The sequence below is a fragment of the Canis lupus genome, chromosome 28 (assembly GCF_011100685.1).
Source record: "Canis lupus familiaris isolate Mischka breed German Shepherd chromosome 28, alternate assembly UU_Cfam_GSD_1.0, whole genome shotgun sequence".
Classification (NCBI taxonomy): domain Eukaryota; kingdom Metazoa; phylum Chordata; class Mammalia; order Carnivora; family Canidae; genus Canis; species Canis lupus.
In genome coordinates, this window is record NC_049249.1 from 12,866,260 (window position 1) to 12,885,391 (window position 19,132).

Sequence of the window (19,132 nt, forward strand, 5' to 3'; positions counted from 1 at the left end):
GGGCTGACTACAAAAAAAAAAAAAAAAAAAAAAAAAAAAAAAAAGATTTATATTAAAGATCTTACCTGCAAGTCCCACCTGTTAACCTAAACAATAAGGAATTTATTATCTTACATAACAAGAAGACCAGAGGTGGTGCAGCTCCAGGACTTATAATTTTAGAAGCTCAACAACCTCAGCAGATAGCTGATTATTTTTATCTTCCTTCTGATCAGCTCAGCCTGTCAAGCCAGTTATCAAGTTAGCACATGATTGCAGGTTGGCTGCAGCAGCTCCAGTTATCACACTCTCAAGTCAGTGACAGGCAGATAAAGAGATCAGATGCTCCAAGGTATTACCTAAAAAAAATAGCTCTATTGATACATAGTCTGCATACCATAAAACACACCTGTTTAAAGTGTACATTTCAGTGGTCTTTAGTAGACTCATAAAAATGTGTGACCATCACCTCTTATTCTGGAATAGCTTCCTTACTCCAAAAAGAAACCGAGTACCTATTAAGCAGTAACAACCCATTCCCTTCCTCTTTCAACCTTCTCCCCCAACCCCTAGCAACTACTAATCTACTTTCTGTCAATGGGTTTGCCTATTCAGAACATTTCATATAATGTGATTATACACTATGTACACTTCAGCACCTGACTTATTTAACGTAGCAAAATGTTTTCAAGTTTTCCTCATTAAAAAAAAGATTTTTATTTATTTGGATGAGGGAACAAGCAGAGGCAGGGCAGAGGGAGAGGGAGAAAGAGACTCCCTGCTGAGCAAGGAGTCTGATGCTGGCCTCGATCTCAAGACTTTGAGATCATGACCTGAGCCAAAGGCAGACACTTAATCAACTAGCCCCCTGGGTACCCTGTCTTCAAGTTCTATACATGTTATAGCATGAATCAGTACTTCACTTCTTTTTTATTATCATTATTGTAAAATACACAAAACATGAAATTTACCATTTTAACCAATTTAAAGTATAGGATGCAGTAGCATTAAATACATTCACAATGTTGTGCAACTGTCACCACCATCTAGTTCTAGGACTTCCCATCATCCCACTTCGTATCCATTAAACAGTCACTCCCCATATCTTCTTCCCCATGTCCCCTGGAAACTCCGAATCTGCTTTCTGTCTCTACTTATGCTAAGTCTGGATATTTTATATATAAATGCAGTCATACAATAGGAAGCCTTTTCTGTCTGGCTTCTTTCATTAGCATTATGTATTCAAGGTTCATCCAATGTGATAATATATATCAATATTTCATTCTTTTTTATTGCTAAATAACACATCATTGTATATTTAACACAGTATATTGTGTTTATTTGGGCTGAGTGTAGATTTTCATTTTTCTTATATATCAATGGGTAGAATTGTTAAGTCACATGGTAGCTCTATGTTTGCTATTTTGAGGGACTCACAAACTGTTTTCCAAAGTGGCTATCCCCTTTAACATTCCCACCAGCAGTGTCTGAGGGCTCTAATACTCATCCTCACCAATACTTGTTATTGTTCATCTTTTCAGTTATAGCTATCCTAGGAGGTGTGAAGTGGTCTCTTACTATGGTTTTGATTAATGACATTGAGCATCTTCTCATATGCATTTTCACCATTCGTGTACCTTCTTAGGAAAAACACTATAAGTAAACTCTTTGCCTATTTTTTAATTGGGTTACTTGTTACTTTTTATTGTTTTTATTGTTTTATTGTTGACTTGTAAAGAATTCTTTATATACTCTGGATCTATGTATCACTTTGATCAGTGAGGAAAGCCTTTTCCAGAGTCCCCAAAAACCAGTCCCCATAAGCTGTCCCCCAGTTTTCTTTGGCCAGAATTGTGTTGCATGCCCATGGCCAAAGCAGTTACAGGCCAGGAGAATGGGACCATCATGATTGGTTTTAATCCACCTCACAGGGTTGGAGATGGGTCCAGCTCCCACCTGAGCATATGGCTGAGCTGAGTAGGGTAGATAATTTACAAAAGAGGAGAGGGGTTCTGTTAGCAAGAAGAGACTGGCTTTGAGTAGGCAGCTCTACCTATCAGGATCACAACAGGAAATAGCTGAGGCCAAATAGGATAATGTGAGAAGGTTGTATTTACAAGGGGATCTGGCTTAGCAGCCAACTGTTACCACTCTAGTCTTGAAGGGACGAGGTTGGAAGGTGAATCTGGGACAGACGGGTGATACAAACACAGCAACCAGTAATGTCTATTTCAGGTACCCCTTTCCCTGCTGCCTTTCCTTCTGGGTTTTGGGCCATGGTTTTCTCTGCTCTTTTTCCCTGTCACTATTGACATGCTTACTCTTTGTCTTCTAAAATTTTCCCAGTCTACTGAGCTTGCCCTTCTCCATTCATATTCCCAGTGGTATTATGGATTTATTACTTGGGTACCTCTTTACCAGCAGTTCAATGAGGCGGAGAGGGATGGGAGATAAACAAGCATACTAAATCTGGTATCTTGAACTGGAAACTGCTGCCTTTTTCTATGCATATTTTATTTTTTTTAAGATTTTATTTATTTATTCATGATAGACATAGAAAGAGAGAGAGGCAGAGACACAGGCAGAGGGAGAAGCAGGCTCCATGCCAGGAGCCTGACACAGGACTCGATCCCAGGACTCCAGGATCACGCCCTGGGCCAAAGGCAGGCGCTAAACCGCTGAGCCACCCAGGGGTCCCCTTCTATGCATATTTTAAAAACATAATTAAACTCTTTGCATATACGATTTTGCAGCCTATGCTTTTCACTTAAGATGATATAAAAAAGGACGCCTGGGTGGCTCAGTGGTTGAGCATTTGCCTTTGGCTCAGAGTGTGATCCTGGAGTCCCAGGATAGAGTCCCACATTGGACTCCCTGTAGGGAGACTGCTTCTCCTTCTGCCTATGTCTCTGCCTCTCTCTCTCTGTGTGTCTCTCATGAATAAATAAATAAAATCCTTTTTAAAAAGATGATATAAAAAACATTTCCCATTGTTATTAACACTATTCTTTAAAATAATTTTGATGACTACTTTAGGCATGCTGACAACACTGACTCCATCTTTGGCCCTTCATCTTGTTCTCGCCTCTGGTGCACAGATGGTGCCACTTTAGATAATTACCCTGTGACCTCACCACCATGCCCCTTGCTTCATAAGAGCCAGGGATTAAGGTCCAGATAGTCTCAGAGAATGGGGAGGAAGGTAGTGGAGGATAGCTGTGTTCTGCTCTGAATTGTCTGCCCTCTGGCCCCTGTTAGTAAATTACCCTGAATAAAATTCTGTGCAAATGGTACAGAGAGGCTTCCTTCATTTTTTCCATATTAAAGTGCCTTCTCAGGCATAGCTTGGAGGATACAAAAAACAAAAGCAAGCGTGGGTAAAGGGGCGGTGCCAGGGGAGAGCCCGTTGTTGGTGGGGGAAAGCCCAGGTTGGCCAGCTATCTCCTCATGGGGAGCTTTGGCCAGGTCTTTTGAGCAACTTGGACCAGTGTGTAAGTACAGGGTTGCCCAAGCAACCTAGGGAGTGTTAACTATCCTATCCTCAGTGGTGAGGAAAATGCCCCAGGGAGTGCCAGCTATCCTATTTGCAAAGGTGGGGACAAGGAAGTGGAGAAAGTGAATGAGCTATCCCGATGGTAGCTTGGCCATTGATCTATGCCTTACAATAGGCCGTAGAATGGGAATTCCAAATGAGAGAATTGGAACAAACCAGAGAAGCACTGGCTTTGGAAAAGGGTGAATGAGCCTCATGTGCCTCAAATACAGACATTATGTCTGGAAGAATTCAGAGTCAGAAGGAACGGTTAGAAATTAAGATGGCAAAGGTGCATGGGCAGAGAGAAGCATGCACTAAAGTAAGAACTATCCTATCTTAAGAAAATTGGACCCCCCCCCCAAAAAAGAAAGAAAATTGGACCCCTAAAACTTGGGATCTCTGGGGTAAGTTTTTACCATAAACTTTTTTTTTGAGGAGAGGGAAGGGCAGAGGCAAAAAAAGAGGGAGAGAGACTCTTAAGCAGACTCCACACCCAGCACAGAGATGATATGTGGCATGATCTCAGGACCCCGAGATCATGAGCTAAGCCAAAATCAGGAGTCAACGCTTAACCGACTGAGCCACCCAGGCACCCTAAGTTTTCTATAAGCTTTTTTTTTAATAATAAATTTATTTTTTATTGGTGTTCAATTTACCAACATACAGAGTAACACCCAGTGCTCATCCTGTCAAGTGCCCCCCTCAGTGCCCATCACCCATTCACCCCCACCCCCTGCCCTCCTCCCCTTCCATCACCCCTAGTTCGTTTCCCAGAGTTAGGAGTCTTCCATGTTCTGTCTCCCTTTCTGATATTTCCCATACATTTCTTCTCCCTTCCCTTATATTCCCTTTCACTATTATTTATATTCCCCAAATGAATGAGAACATACAATGTTTGTCCTTCTCCAATTTACTTACTTCACTCAGCATAATACCTTCCAGTTCCATCCACGTTGAAGCAAATGGTGGGTATTTGTCGTTTCTTTTTTTTTTTTTTTTAATTTTCATTTATTTATGATAGTCACAGAGAGAGAGAGAGAGAGAGGCAAAGACACAGGCAGAGGGAGAAGCAGGCTCCATGCACCGGGAGCCGGATGTGGGATTCGATCCTGGGTCTCCAGGATCACGCCCTGGGCCAAAGACAGGCGCTAAACCGCTGCGCCACCCAGAGATCCCGTATTTGTCGTTTCTAATGGCTGAGTAATATCCCATTGTATACATAAACCACATCTTCTTTATCCATTCATCTTTCGATGGACACCGAGGCTCCTTCCACAGTTTGGCTATTGTGGCCATTGCTGCTATAAACATCGGGGTGCAGGTGTCCCGGCGTTTCATTGCATCTGTATCTTTGGGGTAAATCCCCAACAGTGCAATTGCTGGGTCGTAGGGCAGGTCTATTTTTAACTCTTTGAGGAACCTCCACACCGTTTTCCAGAGTGGCTGCACCAGTTCACATTCCCACCAACAGTGTAAGAGGGTTCCCCTTTCTCCGCATCCTCTCCAGCATTTGTTGTTTCCTGCCTTGTTAATTTGCCCCATTCTCACCGGTGTGAGGTGGTATCTCATTGTGGTTTTGATTTGTATTTCCCTGATGGCAAGTGATGCAGAGCATTTTCTCATGTGCGTGTTCGCCGTGTCTATGTCTTCCTCTGTGAGATTTCTGTTCATGTCTTTTGCCCATTTCATGATTGGATTGTTTGTTTCTTTGGTGTTGAGTTTAATAAGTTCTTTATAGATCTTGGAAACGAGCCCTTTATCTGATACGTCATTTGCAAATATCTTCTCCCATTCTGTAGGTTGTCTTTTAGTTTTGTTGATTGTATCCTTTGCTGTGCAAAAGCTTCTTATCTTGATGAAGTCCCAATAGTTCATTTTTGCTTTTGTTTCTTTTGCCTTCGTGGATGTATCTTGCAAGAAGTTACTGTGGCTGAGTTCATAAAGGGTGTTGCCTGTGTTCTCCTCTAGGATTTTGATGGACTCTTGTCTCACATTTAGATCTTTCATCCATTTTGAGTTTATCTTTGTGTCTGGTGAAAGAGAGTGGTCTAGTTTCATTCTTGTGCATGTGGATGTCCAATTTTCCCAGCACCATTTATTGAAGAGACTGTCTTTCTTCCAGTGGATAGTCTTTCCTCCTTTATCGAATATTAGTTGACCATAAAGTTCAGGGTCCACTTCTGGGTTCTCTATTCTGTTCCATTGATCTATGTGTCTGTTTTTGTGCCAGTACCACACTGTCTTGATGACCACAGCTTTGTAGTACAACCTGAAATCTGGCATTGTGATGCCCCCAGATATGGTTTTCTTTTTTAAAATTCCCCTGGCTATTCGGGGTCTTTTCTGATTCCACACAAATCTTAAAATAATTTGTTCTAACTCTCTGAAGAAAGTCCATGGTATTTTGATAGGGATTGCATTAAACGTGTATATTGCCCTGGGTAACATTGACATTTTCACAATATTAATTCTGCCAATCCATGAGCATGGAATATTTTTCCATCTCTTTGTGTCTTCCTCAATTTCTTTCAGAAGTATTCTATAGTTTTGAGGGTATAGATCCTTTACATCTTTGGTTAGGTTTATTCTAGGTATCTTATGCTTTTGGGTGCAATTGTAAATGGGATTGACTCCTTAATTTCTCTTTCTTCATTTCAGTCTCATTGTTAGTGTATAGAAATGCCATTGATTTTGTATCCTGCCACGCTACTAAATTGCTGTATGACTTCTAGCAATCTTGGGGTGGAGGCTTTTGGGTTTTCTTTTTTTTTTTTTTTTTTGGCTTTTGGGTTTTCTATGTAGAGTATCATGTCATCGGCGAAGAGGGAGAGTTTGACTTCTTCTTTGCCAATTTGAATGCCTTTAATGTCTTTTTGTTGTCTGATTGCTGAGGCTAGGACTTCCAGTACTATGTTGAATAGCAGTGGTGAGAGTGGACATCCCTGTCTTGTTCCTGATCTTAGGGGAAAGGCTCCCAGTGCTTCCCCATTGAGAATGATATTTGCTGTGGGCTTTTCGTAGATGGCTTTTAAGATGTTGAGGAATGTTCCCTCTATCCCTACACTCTGAAGAGTTTTTTTTTTTTCACTCTGAAGAGTTTTGATCAGAAATGGATGCTGTATTTTGTCAAATGCTTTCTCTGCATCTAATGAGAGGATCATATGGTTCTTGGTTTTTCTCTTGCTGATATGATGAATCACATTCATTGTTTTACGAGTGTTGAACCAGCCTTGTGTACTGGGGATAAATCCCACTTGGTCATGGTGAATAATTTTCTTAATGTACTGTTGGATCCTATTGGCTAGTATCTTGTTGAGAATTTTTGCATCCATGTTCATCAGGGATATTGGTCTGTAATTCTCCTTTTTGGTGGGGTCTTTGTCTGGTTTTGGAATTAAGGTGATGCTGGCCTCATAGAACAAATTTGGAAGTACTCCATCTCTTTCTATCTTTCCAAACAGCTTTAGTAGAATAGGTATGGTTTCTTCTTTAAACGTTTGATAGAATTCCCCTGGGAAGCCATCTGGCCCTGGACTTTTGTGTCCTGGGAGGTTTTTGATGACTGCTTCAATTTCCTCCCTGGTTATTGGCCTGTTCAGGTTTTCTGTTTCTTCCTGTTCCAGTTTTGGTAGTTTGTGGCTTTCCAGGAATGCGTCCATTTCTTCTAGATTGCCTAATTTATTGCCGTATAGCTGTTCATAATATGTTTTTAAAATCGTTTGTATTTCCTTGGTGTTGGTAGTGATCTCTCCTTTCTCATTCATGATTTTATTAATTTGAGTCTTCTCTCTTTTCTTTTTAATAAGGCTGGCTAATGGTTTATCTATCTTATTAATTCTTTCAAAGAACCAACTCCTGGTTTTGTTGATCTGTTCCACAGTTCTTCTGGTCTCGATTTTGTTGAGTTCTGCTCGAATCTTAATTAACTCTCTTCTTCTGCTGGGTGTAGGATCTATTTGCTGTTTTTTCTCAGCTCCTTTATATGTAAGGTTAGCTTTTGTATTTGAGTTCTTTCCAGTTTTTGAATGGATGCTTGTATTGCAATGTATTTCCCCCTTAGGACTGCTTTTGCTGCATCCCAAAGATTTTGAATGGTTCTATCTTCATTCTCATTAGTTTCCATGAATCTTTTTAATTCTTCCTTAATTTCCTGGTTGACCCTTTCATCTTTTAGCAGGATGGTCCTTAACCTCCACGTGTTTGAGGTCCTTCCAAACTTCTTGTTGTGATTTAGTTCTAATTTCAAGGCATTATGGTCTGAGAATATGCAGGGGATGATCCCAATCTTTTGGTATCAGCTTGGTATCGGTTCAGACCCGATTTGTGACCCAGTATGTGGTCTATTCTGGAGAAAGTTCCATGTGCACTTGAGAAGAATGTGTATTCAGTTGAGTTTGGATGTAAAGTTCTGTAGATATCTGTGAAATCCATCTGGTCCAGTGTATCATTTAAAGCTCTCGTTTCTTTGGAGATGTTGTGCTTAGAAGACCTATCGAGTATAGAAAGAGCTAGATTGAAGTCACCAAGTATAAGTGTATTATTATCTAAGTATTTCCTCACTTTGGTTATTAATTGATTTAAATATTTGGGAGCTCCCACATTCGGGGCATATATATTGAGGATTGTTAAGTCCTCTTGTTGGATAGATCCTTTAAGTATGATATAGTGTCCCTCTTCATCTCTCACTACAGTCTTCGGGGTAAATTTTAGTTTATCTGATATAAGGATGGCTACCCCTGCTTTCTTTTGAGGACCATTTGAATGGTAAATGGTTCTCCAACCTTTTATTTTCAGGCTGTAGGTGTCCTTCTGTCTAAAATGAGTCTCTTGTAGACAGCAAATAGATGGGTCCTGCTTTTTTATCCAGTCTGAAACCCTGTGCCTTTTGATGGGGTCATTAAACCCGTTCACGTTCAGAGTTACTATTGAGAGATAGGAGTTTAGGGTCACCATGATATCTATTCAGTCCTTGTTTTTGTGGATTGTTCCAACTTCTTCTTAAAGGGGAATTTTAAGAGTCCCCCTTAAAATTTCTTGCAGAGCTGGTTTGGAGGTCACATATTCTTTCAGTTCCTGTGTGTCTTGGAAGCTCTTTATCTCTCCTTCCATTTTGAATGAGAGCCTTGCTGGATAAAGTATTCTTGGTTGCATGTTCTTCTCATTGAGGACCCTGAATATATCCTGCCAGCCCTTTCTGTCCTGCCAGGTCTCTGTGGAGAGGTCTGCTGTTACCCTAATACTCCTCCCCATAAAAGTCAGGGATTTCTTGTCTCTTGCTGCTTTAAGGATCTTCTCTTTATCTTTGGAATTTGCAAGCTTAACTATTAGATGTCGAGGTGTTGAACGGTTTTTACTGATTTTAGGGGGGGGAATCTCTCTATTTCCTGGATCTGAGTGCCTGTTTCCCTTCCCAGATTAGGAAAGTTTTCAGCTATGATTTGTTCAAATACATATTCTCGCACTCTGTCCCTTTCGGTGCCCTCGGGAACCCCAATTAAACGTAGGTTTTTCTTCCTCAGGCTGTCGTTTACTTCCCTTAATCTATCCTCATGGTCTTTTAATTTAATTTGTCTCTTTTTTCCTCAGTTTCCCTCTTTGCCATCAACTTGTCTTCTATGTCACTCACTCGTTCTTCCACCTCGTTAACCCTCCTCGTTAGGACTTCTAGTTTGGATTGCATCTCATTCAATTGATTTTTAATTTCTGCCTGATTAGCTCTAAATTCTGCAGTCATGAAGTCTCTTGAGTCCTTTATGCTTTTTTCTAGAGCCACCAGTAGCTGTATAATAGTGCTTCTGAATTGGCTTTCTGACATTGAATTGTAATCCAGATTTTGTACCTCTGTGGGAGAGAGGACTGTTTCTGATTCTTTCTTTTGAGGTGAGGTTTTCCTTCTAGTCATTTTGCTCAGTGCAGAGTGGCCAAAAACAAGTTGTATTGGGAAAAGGAGAAAAAGAGAGGAGAGAAAGAAGGAAAGAAAAGAGAAAAAGGAAAAAGAAAAAAGAGAAGGAGAAAGAAAAAGAAAGAGAGAAAAAAAAGGGTGGGAGAAGCAAACAGAAATCTAAAAGCAAAAAAAAAAAAAAAAAAAAACCAAAACCAAAACCAAAACAAAACAAAAAAACCACGGGGGAGTATCTTCCGATTCTGTATACTGTTAAGTCCCTTGACTTCCTCTGGAACTTGTCCGTCTAGCTGGTCTTCTGGGGGAGGGGCCTGTTGTGTTGATTTTCAGGTGTTAGCACTTGGGGGAGCTGCTCTGCCCCCTGCCTGGTGCAGGGCTCAGTGGGGGTTGTTTACCCCGTGAGGCCCCAGGAGGAACAACCCCAGTGGCGGGGCCAGCTCTGCAGCCCTGGAGTCAGCCCCCGCAGTAACTCAGGAGCTCTCCGTCTGCAGGGCCTGGAGGCTCCGGGCGGGGCCGCTGATCTGCTCAGCTGGGGCAGGAGCGTCCTTGCTGTCCTGGGCCCTCCCGGCCTCTGCCTGTCCCCGGGGGGAGGCCGGATCCCGGGCTGTGTCCTGGCGCCCTGAGCTCCGGGGCCTGCGCTGCTGGATTCGTTCCGGCCGCGCAGCCCCTCCGTGGAGCCTCCCCCGAGCCCCTCCGAGCTGCTCCTGCCCCACAGCCCCCTCCGCGGAGCCTCTTCCTCCGCCCGAGCCCCCCCCCCCCCCCGCCAGCTGCTCCCACCCCGCAGCCCCCTCCGCGGAGCCGCCCCCGAGTCCCTCCGAGCTGCTCCGGGTCCCGCCGCCCGCGCTGCAGCCCTTAGGGAGCTCGGCGCACTCTCCCGGGGCGCAGGTGTCTGTTAGTGTCCCCGGAGCCCGAGGGCATCCCCGCCCTCCTGGGTCCTGCTCCACCTCCCTGCGAGCCCCTTTCCGCCCGGGAAGGTCGGTGCAGCTCCTGCTCCTCCGGGACGGGGCTCTCCTGTCCTGGGGACACTCGCCCCGGCCTCAGCCCGGCTCCTCGCGGGGCCCCTCCCCCTCGGAGGCCTTTTGTTTCTTTATTTCTTTTTCCCCGTCTTCCTACCTTGATAGAAGCGCGAACTCTTCTCACTGTAGCATTCCAGCTGGTCTCTCTTTAAATCTCAGACCGAATTCGTAGATTTTCAGGATGAGTTGAAGGTTATCTAGGTAATTTGGTGGGGACAGGTGACTTGGGGACCCTCCTCTTCGCCATCTTGCCCCTCCCCCCTAAGCTTTTTTTTTTTTAAGATTTTATTTATTTATTTATTCATGAGAGACACACAGAGAGAGGCAGAACATAGGCAGGTAAGCTCCTCTCAGGGAGCCCAATGTGGGACTTGATCCCGGATCCTGGGATCACGCCCTAAGCAGAAGGCAGAGGCTCAACCTCTGAGCGTCCCCCCACAAGCTTTTAAATGCAAGACTATCCATCCATTTCAGTGAGTTACTAGGTTTCATTTCCACCAATTCAAAGGGTTTTTTTTTTTTCTGAATTGTCCATATAGTAGTCATTTAAAAAAAAAAATGTACTGGGGATGACCAAGAAGAAATTGCCACTAGTCAGAAAGTGACTATGAGAGAATATTCTGCAACTAAATTAGTGGAGCTAAGGAGCCACTTTAAGCAAAAGGGCCACAGAGGGTGGCAGCTTGGGTGTTACCACTGTGGGATACTGGGAGACTAAAAGACCCCTGAGGGCACAGTATAGGACTTTAGTGTCTGTCCTTGCCCCTGTGATTAACCAACCCAATGCTATAGAAGCTGCTATGGTGGCTGACTTAAGTGAAACTAGAAGAATCTGTCATAAGGGATATCAATTATAGTTATTTATAGAAGTTTAGTAAGAATGTTTTCCTTGTAACATGACACCATTAGAATCATTGGTTGTATTACCAAGGTCTTGAGTGTGCATTTGAGAGAGATCTGCATAGACTTAGATGTGGCCAGACAACTTGAAGGAACTAAGGTTGACTTTAGGGAGCCAATGAATGACTGTTGGGGGGAAAAATCAGCCTGGTACCTTCCATATAGGGGTTCTGGGAGCCTTACCAGGTAAGTAAAGAGGTCACTTCCTGGCAGGTTCACGATGTTTTAGGGGCCTCAGGAAGAGAGGAAGTAACCCAAATCTATAGACATTGCAAAGGAGTTAATAGCAAGTATTTGACTTGGCTCTGGGCCTTGAAAGGCTGTTAAAGGCACAATCTGAAATTCCTTGTGAGAAGTTCCAGCAGAAGCACCCGGGTGGCTTGGTCGGTTTAAACACCTAACCATTGGTTTCAGTTCAGGCCATGAGCTCATGGTTATGGAGCGAGCGCCAAGTCGAGCTCTGCACTCAGTGTGGAGTCTGCTTCAGATTCTCTCTCTTTTTCCCTCCTGCTCTCCCTTCTATCTCTCAAACGAATACATAACATCTTAAAAGAAAAAAAATTCCAGCAAACCAAATTTAAAAGAACTTAAATAGCCAACCACTATTCTTGCCGCACTTATGTAAATAGGCCAAATTTGTTAAAACTGGGCTTATTTTATAAATAACTTAGTCTTGCTGCCTTTGAGGGTGATTTTAGGAAAGAAATGTTTCAGTAACATACTTTTAGGGCTATTAGATTCTAGTTCTGATTACCTGTCCTTGGATTAATTCTGAATACTTGTCCCGGTTTGCAGTTTACCTACAAAACTAGCCTGGATTCTGAATTCTTCTGGTTTCCTGGTATAGCTGGCTAATTCTCTACCTGATTGTTTGCACACTAAGCACCTGACTTTAAAACCCACCTGCAGGACCACCTCCTGAAATGACACCACTCACTGTTTAACTGAACTGACCTAAAGGATCTCGATGTGAAATGTAGAATAAGATGCTAAGAAGACCCATGAAAGTTCCAAAATAGTAGCTCTACGAAGGATGGGAGCTCAACTTACTACTAGGGAATATGTTTAATTGGACACAAGGCTGTTTCATTCTTCAAATCCTGATCTATGCTCCTTTTCAACAGGAAGAAGCTAGAGTGATTATTACTCCTATCTCTCCAGAATAAGGAATGATGAAAATCCAGGGGTGGTTTTGGCTCATGGGGCTGGACAGCTACTGTGTTATTGCCAAAATAAGATTTGCCATGTCTGCTGCCCATAAAGCATTTCTTATGGGTTTTGCAGATGTTCCTTCCTGTTGTATCAGGAAATGTTTACCTGTCATGGGCTACCTCTTAACGTTGAAGTTCACAGTTGCTTCATCTGTGGGGTCTGAGGAAAGGACCTCTTTACCAGGTCTGGGGGGACCTGTGTTGCTGTGTTGCTGTCTGTATAGCTGCTCTGGTATAGGAATGCAAGTCCCTCCTGCTATCTGGCTCTCAGCTCATCGTGAATGGTGTGTAAAGATTGTGCAGGCCATAAAATGTTGGGGATGGAGTGTAGGAGTGCTGACAACACTGATTCCATCTTTGGCCCTTCATTTGTTCTCCCTTCTGGGCACTTTAGGTAACTAATAGAAGGTCCTTCTAGTGCACAGATGGTATCACTTTAGATAACTATCATGTGACCTCACCAACATGCCCCTCACTCTATAAAAGCTGGAGATTAAGGTCTGGATGGCTGTGGGAAATGGATGGGGGAATTTAGGGTGGAGAATAGCTGCATATGTCCTCTGTTGTCCATCTGTCCACCTACCTGATTACTGCTGTGGATAAGTTGACTGAATAAAACCATGTAAATGGTATAGAATGATTGCTTCATTTTTCCATGTGAAAGCACCTTCTCAGCCTGGAGGATACATTACTGACCCTCCTCTACCTTCTGATAGCTACATAATAGCTCATCACTGGAGGATATCATAACTTATTTTATTAACTCTTTGCAACATTAATTCCTCCCAACAAAACTCTCCACCACTTCTTTGGGTTATTTTAGGTTTTATAAATACTTTCACTACTAAAATGGAGACTCTAGTTAACAATTCTGTGCATAAACGGGGCACTTGGGTGGCTCAATGGTGGAGTGTCTGCCTTTGGCTCAGGTCACAATCCCTGGGTCCTGAGATTGAGTCCCGCATTGGGCTCCCTGCACAGAGCCTGCTTTTCCCTCTGCTTGTTTCTCTGCCTCTCTCTCATGAACAAATTTTTTTTTTCATGAGCAAATTTTTTAAAAAATTCTGTGTAGAAGTATTTCCTGAAATTCAGAGTTCCCTTAGAATTAGCTTCCTAGGAGTGGAATTACTATATCAAAGAATATGAGCAGTTAAGGCTTTTGAAACCTATAAAAATTTCAAAATTTTTATAGCTTAGGAAGCTTTTTGCCAATTTATATTCTCATCAAAAGTGTGTTAAAGTTCATGTCTCTGCACCCTTGCCAGCACTGAGTATAACATATTTTTCTTTTATATATAAAAATGGCATACTATTGTTTTACTTTGCATTTCTTTCTTTCTTTCTTTCTTTCTTTCTTTCTTTCTTTCTTTCTTTCTTTCTTTCTTTCTTCTTTCTTTCTCTTTCTTTCTTTCTTTCTTTCTTTCTTTCTTTCTTTCTTTCTTTCTTTCTTTCTTTCTTTCTTCTTTCTAAGATAGATCATAAGCAGGGGTGTGGGGCAGGAGGAAAGGGGAAAGGGAGACACAGAGAGACTTGATCCCAGGACCCTGAGATCATGACTTGAATTGAAGGCAGACACTTAACCAACTGAGCCACCCAGGTGCCCACTTTGTATTTCTAGAAGTACTAACGCAACTGATGTTTTTCATTTGTTGAGCATATTTGTGAATTGTCTGTTCACATCACTTACTTTTAAAATAGACATGTTACTGTATATAACTTTGTGAACATATTTTAAATATACTCATTCAGCATTCCTCAAAAACCTATCCTAGTATACATTGAACTTCATTCCATTGCTTAAACTACATGTATTTGTTGATGCCAGAAGTATTTGTGTTCTCTGAATCCCTTCATACCATTCGTATTTTCTATTATCAAGACCATTCTATTCTAAAGCATGATATCCTCTTAACCATGATCTTTTTCCTTCTCAGGTGCTTGTTGGGTTTCTTCTTATTCTAGCAGCCATAGAGCTGGTCCTTGTACTCACAGAAGACTCTGGAGAAGCCACAGTCCCCGCCATTAGATACACCAATCCAAGCCTTTACCTGGGCACATGGGTAAGGCCTACCCCACTCCTGCCCTGTGTATCATCTTCCTACTCATAGTTATCTAGTTAAAATGTACTCTTTTCGAATAAAACTAAGTTCATATACCTTTTTTGAGGGTCTTGTGATGAGGCAAAGTTGTAATGTAGTAGTGGTTGTCATGAGGTTTAATCAAATTTTAGTTTTGTATATTCTTTTGAACACTAACTTCTACATCTTTCTCCCTAGTGTAATTACTAGCTTTGATGACTATAAAAGACAAGATATATATATAAGACTATAAGATACATATCTTACGCCCTCCTATCTTTCCATCTAATATTACACATGAATGGGTGCCAGGCCAGCTGAGACAGAGACCTGCACTCTAGTGGGCCCAGGAGGTTGGCGCCATGACCCTATTCCACTTTGGGAATGACTTCACCCTGGCCTACTTCCCCTACTTCATCACCTACAAACAAGTACAATGTCTGAGTACAATGCCTTCTAGAAATGTGCACAAACCAGGGTCACCTACCTCTTCATGCAGCTGTGCAAGATGCTGTTCCTGACCACTTTTTTTCCTACCTGGGAAGGCAGCATCTATGACTTTTTTGGGGTGTTATGAAGGTCAGCATGGATGCGGCAGTTCTGGTAGGCCTAAACCTTGTCAGGTCCTGGAATGTGCGCGAAGGAGAGTATAAGATCATGGTTCTGCCTTGGGCTGGGCCACCGCCAAGCTCATTATGTCCCACTGCATCCCCTCTGAGTTGGAGCCCAGGGCATTGAGTTTGACTGGAAGTACATCCAGAAGAGCCTGGACACCAACATCAGCCTAGTTCATTACATCATCTCATATGCCCAGGTCTGGATGATAACATGCTACAACCTATACTGTACTTTTCAGCCAGCAATATTCCTACTGATGTTCTTTAACGTCCATGAGGCCTTCGTTATGGAGACCTTCATCTACCTCTGTTCCCTGGGCAGCTGGACAGCACAGCTGGCCGAGCAATGGTGACAAGCCTGCTGGCCCTTAGCACCCTAGCTCTGTGTGTCACCATTGTCAACATGCACTCCTAGGCTTGGTGTGCCAAACATTTATACACCCTTTCCTTGCCTCCAGGCTTCAGTAAAGTAAACAGTACTTGGAAAGTTAAAATAATAAATATATAAAATATAATTATACACATGAAAGTCAAGTTTATTGATGTAAAATAATTTATTAAGTATCACTGAGTCTAGGAAACCAACATTTAGTTATATTTAAATGAGATGTTACAAGGCAAGTTCTATTGCTTAGTTTGATATTATTAGAAAATCATATAGACAACTTGGACCTCTCCAACAGAAATTGCCTCCCAGGGGGACTGCTATAGTACCTGAAATTAACTCCCTTGGGTCTTGAAAAGACTTTTCTGGCTCCCAGGGTAACTCCATTAAACGCAAAAGGTGACCCACTGTGTTCTTGGCTAACTCCCCACCCAAGTGTAGTGAATAGAGATGGGGTGGGGAAGAGGGTCCCAGGGAAAATGGATATCCTAAAAGAAGAAATTAGATTGTATCAGGGAGGACATCTACAATTTGGCATTTGTATTGTCTGCTTGGCCAGCCTTCTAAAGGAGCTTGATATAACTAATCAACCCACCATTCTTCTGTCTCTCTGGCATTTTTCTTGCCTCTTGTCCTTGGTTAGTAATGATATTTTTTGGAACTTGATGTGACTTTCTCTCTAGCTCCTGGTTTTGCTGATCCAATACAGCAGGCGATGGTGTGTACAGAAGGATTCTTGGTTCCTGTCTCTATTCTGGATTCTCTCAATACTCTGTGGTAGTTTCCAATTTCAGACTCTGATCCGGACACTCTTAAAGGTAAGGAGGAAAGAGAGAGTGACATGAGGAGGTATTGTTGAGCAACTTCTAAGAGTAACTGACATGGAGTCAGTTGAACTCTGGGATAATTATGTTTAGGGGATTTTATGATAGGCTTTAATCACAAGCATTGACCTACATAGGCCATTTAGACTTAATTTAGAAAAAGGCTCATTTTCTCTATTTTTTGTTTTTGTTTTTTTCTTCTCCATAGGACAGCAATTCTAACTTGGCTTACTCCTGCCTGTTCTTCATCGGCTATGCACTACAGATCCTGGTCCTGATCCTATCAGCATTTTCAGAAAAAGATGCCTCCTCAAATGTGAGACTCTAAATATGCCCACCTCATGTATTATTTAACTGGACATTGCCTTGACACATGTAACTTTGAGATGCTAAGGCCTCATGGAGTTCCTACAAGCCTGGAATATAGCCATGTAGACCATCTGTGGCTTAAAGAAACAGAAAGTGGCTAGCATAGGGAAATACTCTTTTATGAGTATGGAAATACTTTTACGCTGGCCCACCAATCCTCAGCATAGACAATTCATTCATGTATCTATGCAGAAAATTGGATTTTTACTGGTGACTTTAGGGTCTCCAGATAAACATTTGTTGTCCAATATACCTCAGTATTATGTCTACTTTTTAGCATAACATATCTAGAAAAATCAGAAATATATAAAATATAATTATACTGAATTATACACATTCTGATTTTAGTCCCACAAAGTTCCTGTTTCAAATTTATTTACTTTTTGATTTGTGTGTGTGTGTGTGTCTTGCAGAATCCATCATTCACGGCCTCATTTCTGAGTAGCATTACGTTTAGTTGGTATGACAGGTAGGAAATGCCTGGTGTGGGCTATCCATATCCCTACCCCCTCATTCTTCTGAAAATGATGTAAATCTTCATTTAATTTAATTTTTAAAAATATTTTAAAAATTTATTTGAGAGAGAGCATGAGCAGGGGGAAGGGGCAGAGGGGGAGAAGGAGAAGCAGGAAGCATGATGCAAGACTCAATCCCAGGACCCCGAGATCATGACCTGAACCAAAGGGAGACACTTCAGCAACTGAACCACCCAGGCATCCCTGGAAATCTTAATTTTAAAAATGCTTCCTGAGGCCTCCATTTCTCCTCTACTTAGAGTCCGAGAATGTTGACTTAATAGATCTATTTATTTCAGAGTGGCATGTGGAGGAGACGATGGAGGGGGATTTGCTTATGGTGGCCTGGAGGTTCCATAGAGAAAAGGAAGGATGTTAGAAAAAAAGAGGCAGAACGACAAGAAAAGGGACATTTGGTGGCAGGCAGTGTGGCACAATCTGGAGGGTAAGAGGTGAGCTAGCTAGCCTGGGCTATCAAAGGATCTGCAGCCAACATTCTTGGCCTTTGTAGTTCCATGGGCCCCTGTGCAGGCTGGTAATGTCTAGGGATGCCTTCTCAGATATAATGTTTTCAACACATAAAGTAAAAGGTACAGGGTTACAAAGGAAACCAAATATATTAAAATATGATCAGTTAAATATTTTTTAAAACTTGTGATAAAGTAACACAAGTGCTTCTTTATGAATGTGTTAAATAACAAGATCTAGTGATGAGGTGAACAATGACCACAATCTCCAAGTAGCAATGAGTGTACACACACCATGAAAACACTGTGATGTCTCCCAGTGTCAAAGGAACAGGCACTCTTGTTTACAACTGTTTGGTTGCCGCCATTCATGTTATAAAGAAAGACTAACTTTCAGTGAGAAGCTTAGTGAAAATAAAGATGTAATATATTTTTTGTATCCATATTCTCAAATACCAGGTTGATGGGCCCTGATGTAGAGAGATAGCACAGAGGAGGCTTCCAGGGCTGCTTGGTTCCTGAAGGGCATTGTGAAGGCCCCTCAGGGAGATGCCAGAGGGGCAGAGAGGCAGCCAGTGTTTGAGGAAGTTGGAGGAGGAGGAGGTGATGATGCCCTTCTGGCTTTTAATTCAGCAGTGCTGCTCCTCTTCCCTTCTTGTCTGATTCTACACTCCATCACCTGTCCCATCCGTTTCCTGCCCTCCCTACAACTCTGTCAAGTTTGAAGGGTCAGGAGATGGAGTAGTGGGCCTCCTCCCATCCTCTGTCCCTCCATCTCAGAACTGCGGGTTGGGGGTGGAGGCCGGTTTTAACAGAAGCAGGAAGGACACTGCCCCGACCCAGCCTGTAGGGTCTCAGCCTGTGGGTCACTCTGGTTCCAGCATTGTTATGAAAGGCTACAAGCAACCTCTGACACTGGAAGATGTGTGGGATGTTGATGAACAGATTACAACCAAGGCACTGGTCAGCAAGTTTGAAAAATATATGGTAGAAGAGCTGCAGAAGGCCAGAAAGACCCTCCAGAAACAGCAACAGAGGAACACCCAGGGGAAGTCTGGAGAAAGGCTGCATGACTTGAACAAGAATCAGAGTCAAAGCCAAGATATCCTTGTTCTGGTAACTTTCCCATGATGTCTGTGTGAAAGTGCTCTGTGTTTCAGGCAAGACAATATCAGTGTCCTAGTGATTCTGTCCTGACATTTTGATAGCACTTTATACATTGCAGTGCATTTTATATTATGTGTAGTATTCATAACATTAGTAATACCTTTGTGATGGGTACATGTCAATATAATGTGCTATTCTTTCTCCTTTTGGGCATATTTGAAATTTTC

General features: G+C 42.3%; 1 protein-coding gene and 1 pseudogene across 1 annotated transcript in view; both read left to right on the forward strand.

Moving 5' to 3' along the window:
• The window catches only part of ABCC2 (ATP binding cassette subfamily C member 2), a gene marked incomplete at its 3' end in the record, with an annotated part of 69,317 nt that overhangs the window by 8,276 nt on the left and 41,909 nt on the right, over window positions 1-19,132 (forward strand). The window contains 5 exon segments of the mRNA NM_001003081.1: window positions 14,478-14,603; window positions 16,307-16,441; window positions 16,656-16,763; window positions 17,230-17,285; window positions 18,680-18,914. Of these exon segments, the coding sequence (NP_001003081.1) occupies window positions 14,478-14,603; window positions 16,307-16,441; window positions 16,656-16,763; window positions 17,230-17,285; window positions 18,680-18,914 (660 nt within the window).
• On the forward strand, window positions 14,984-15,653 carry LOC100684568 (annotated as a pseudogene).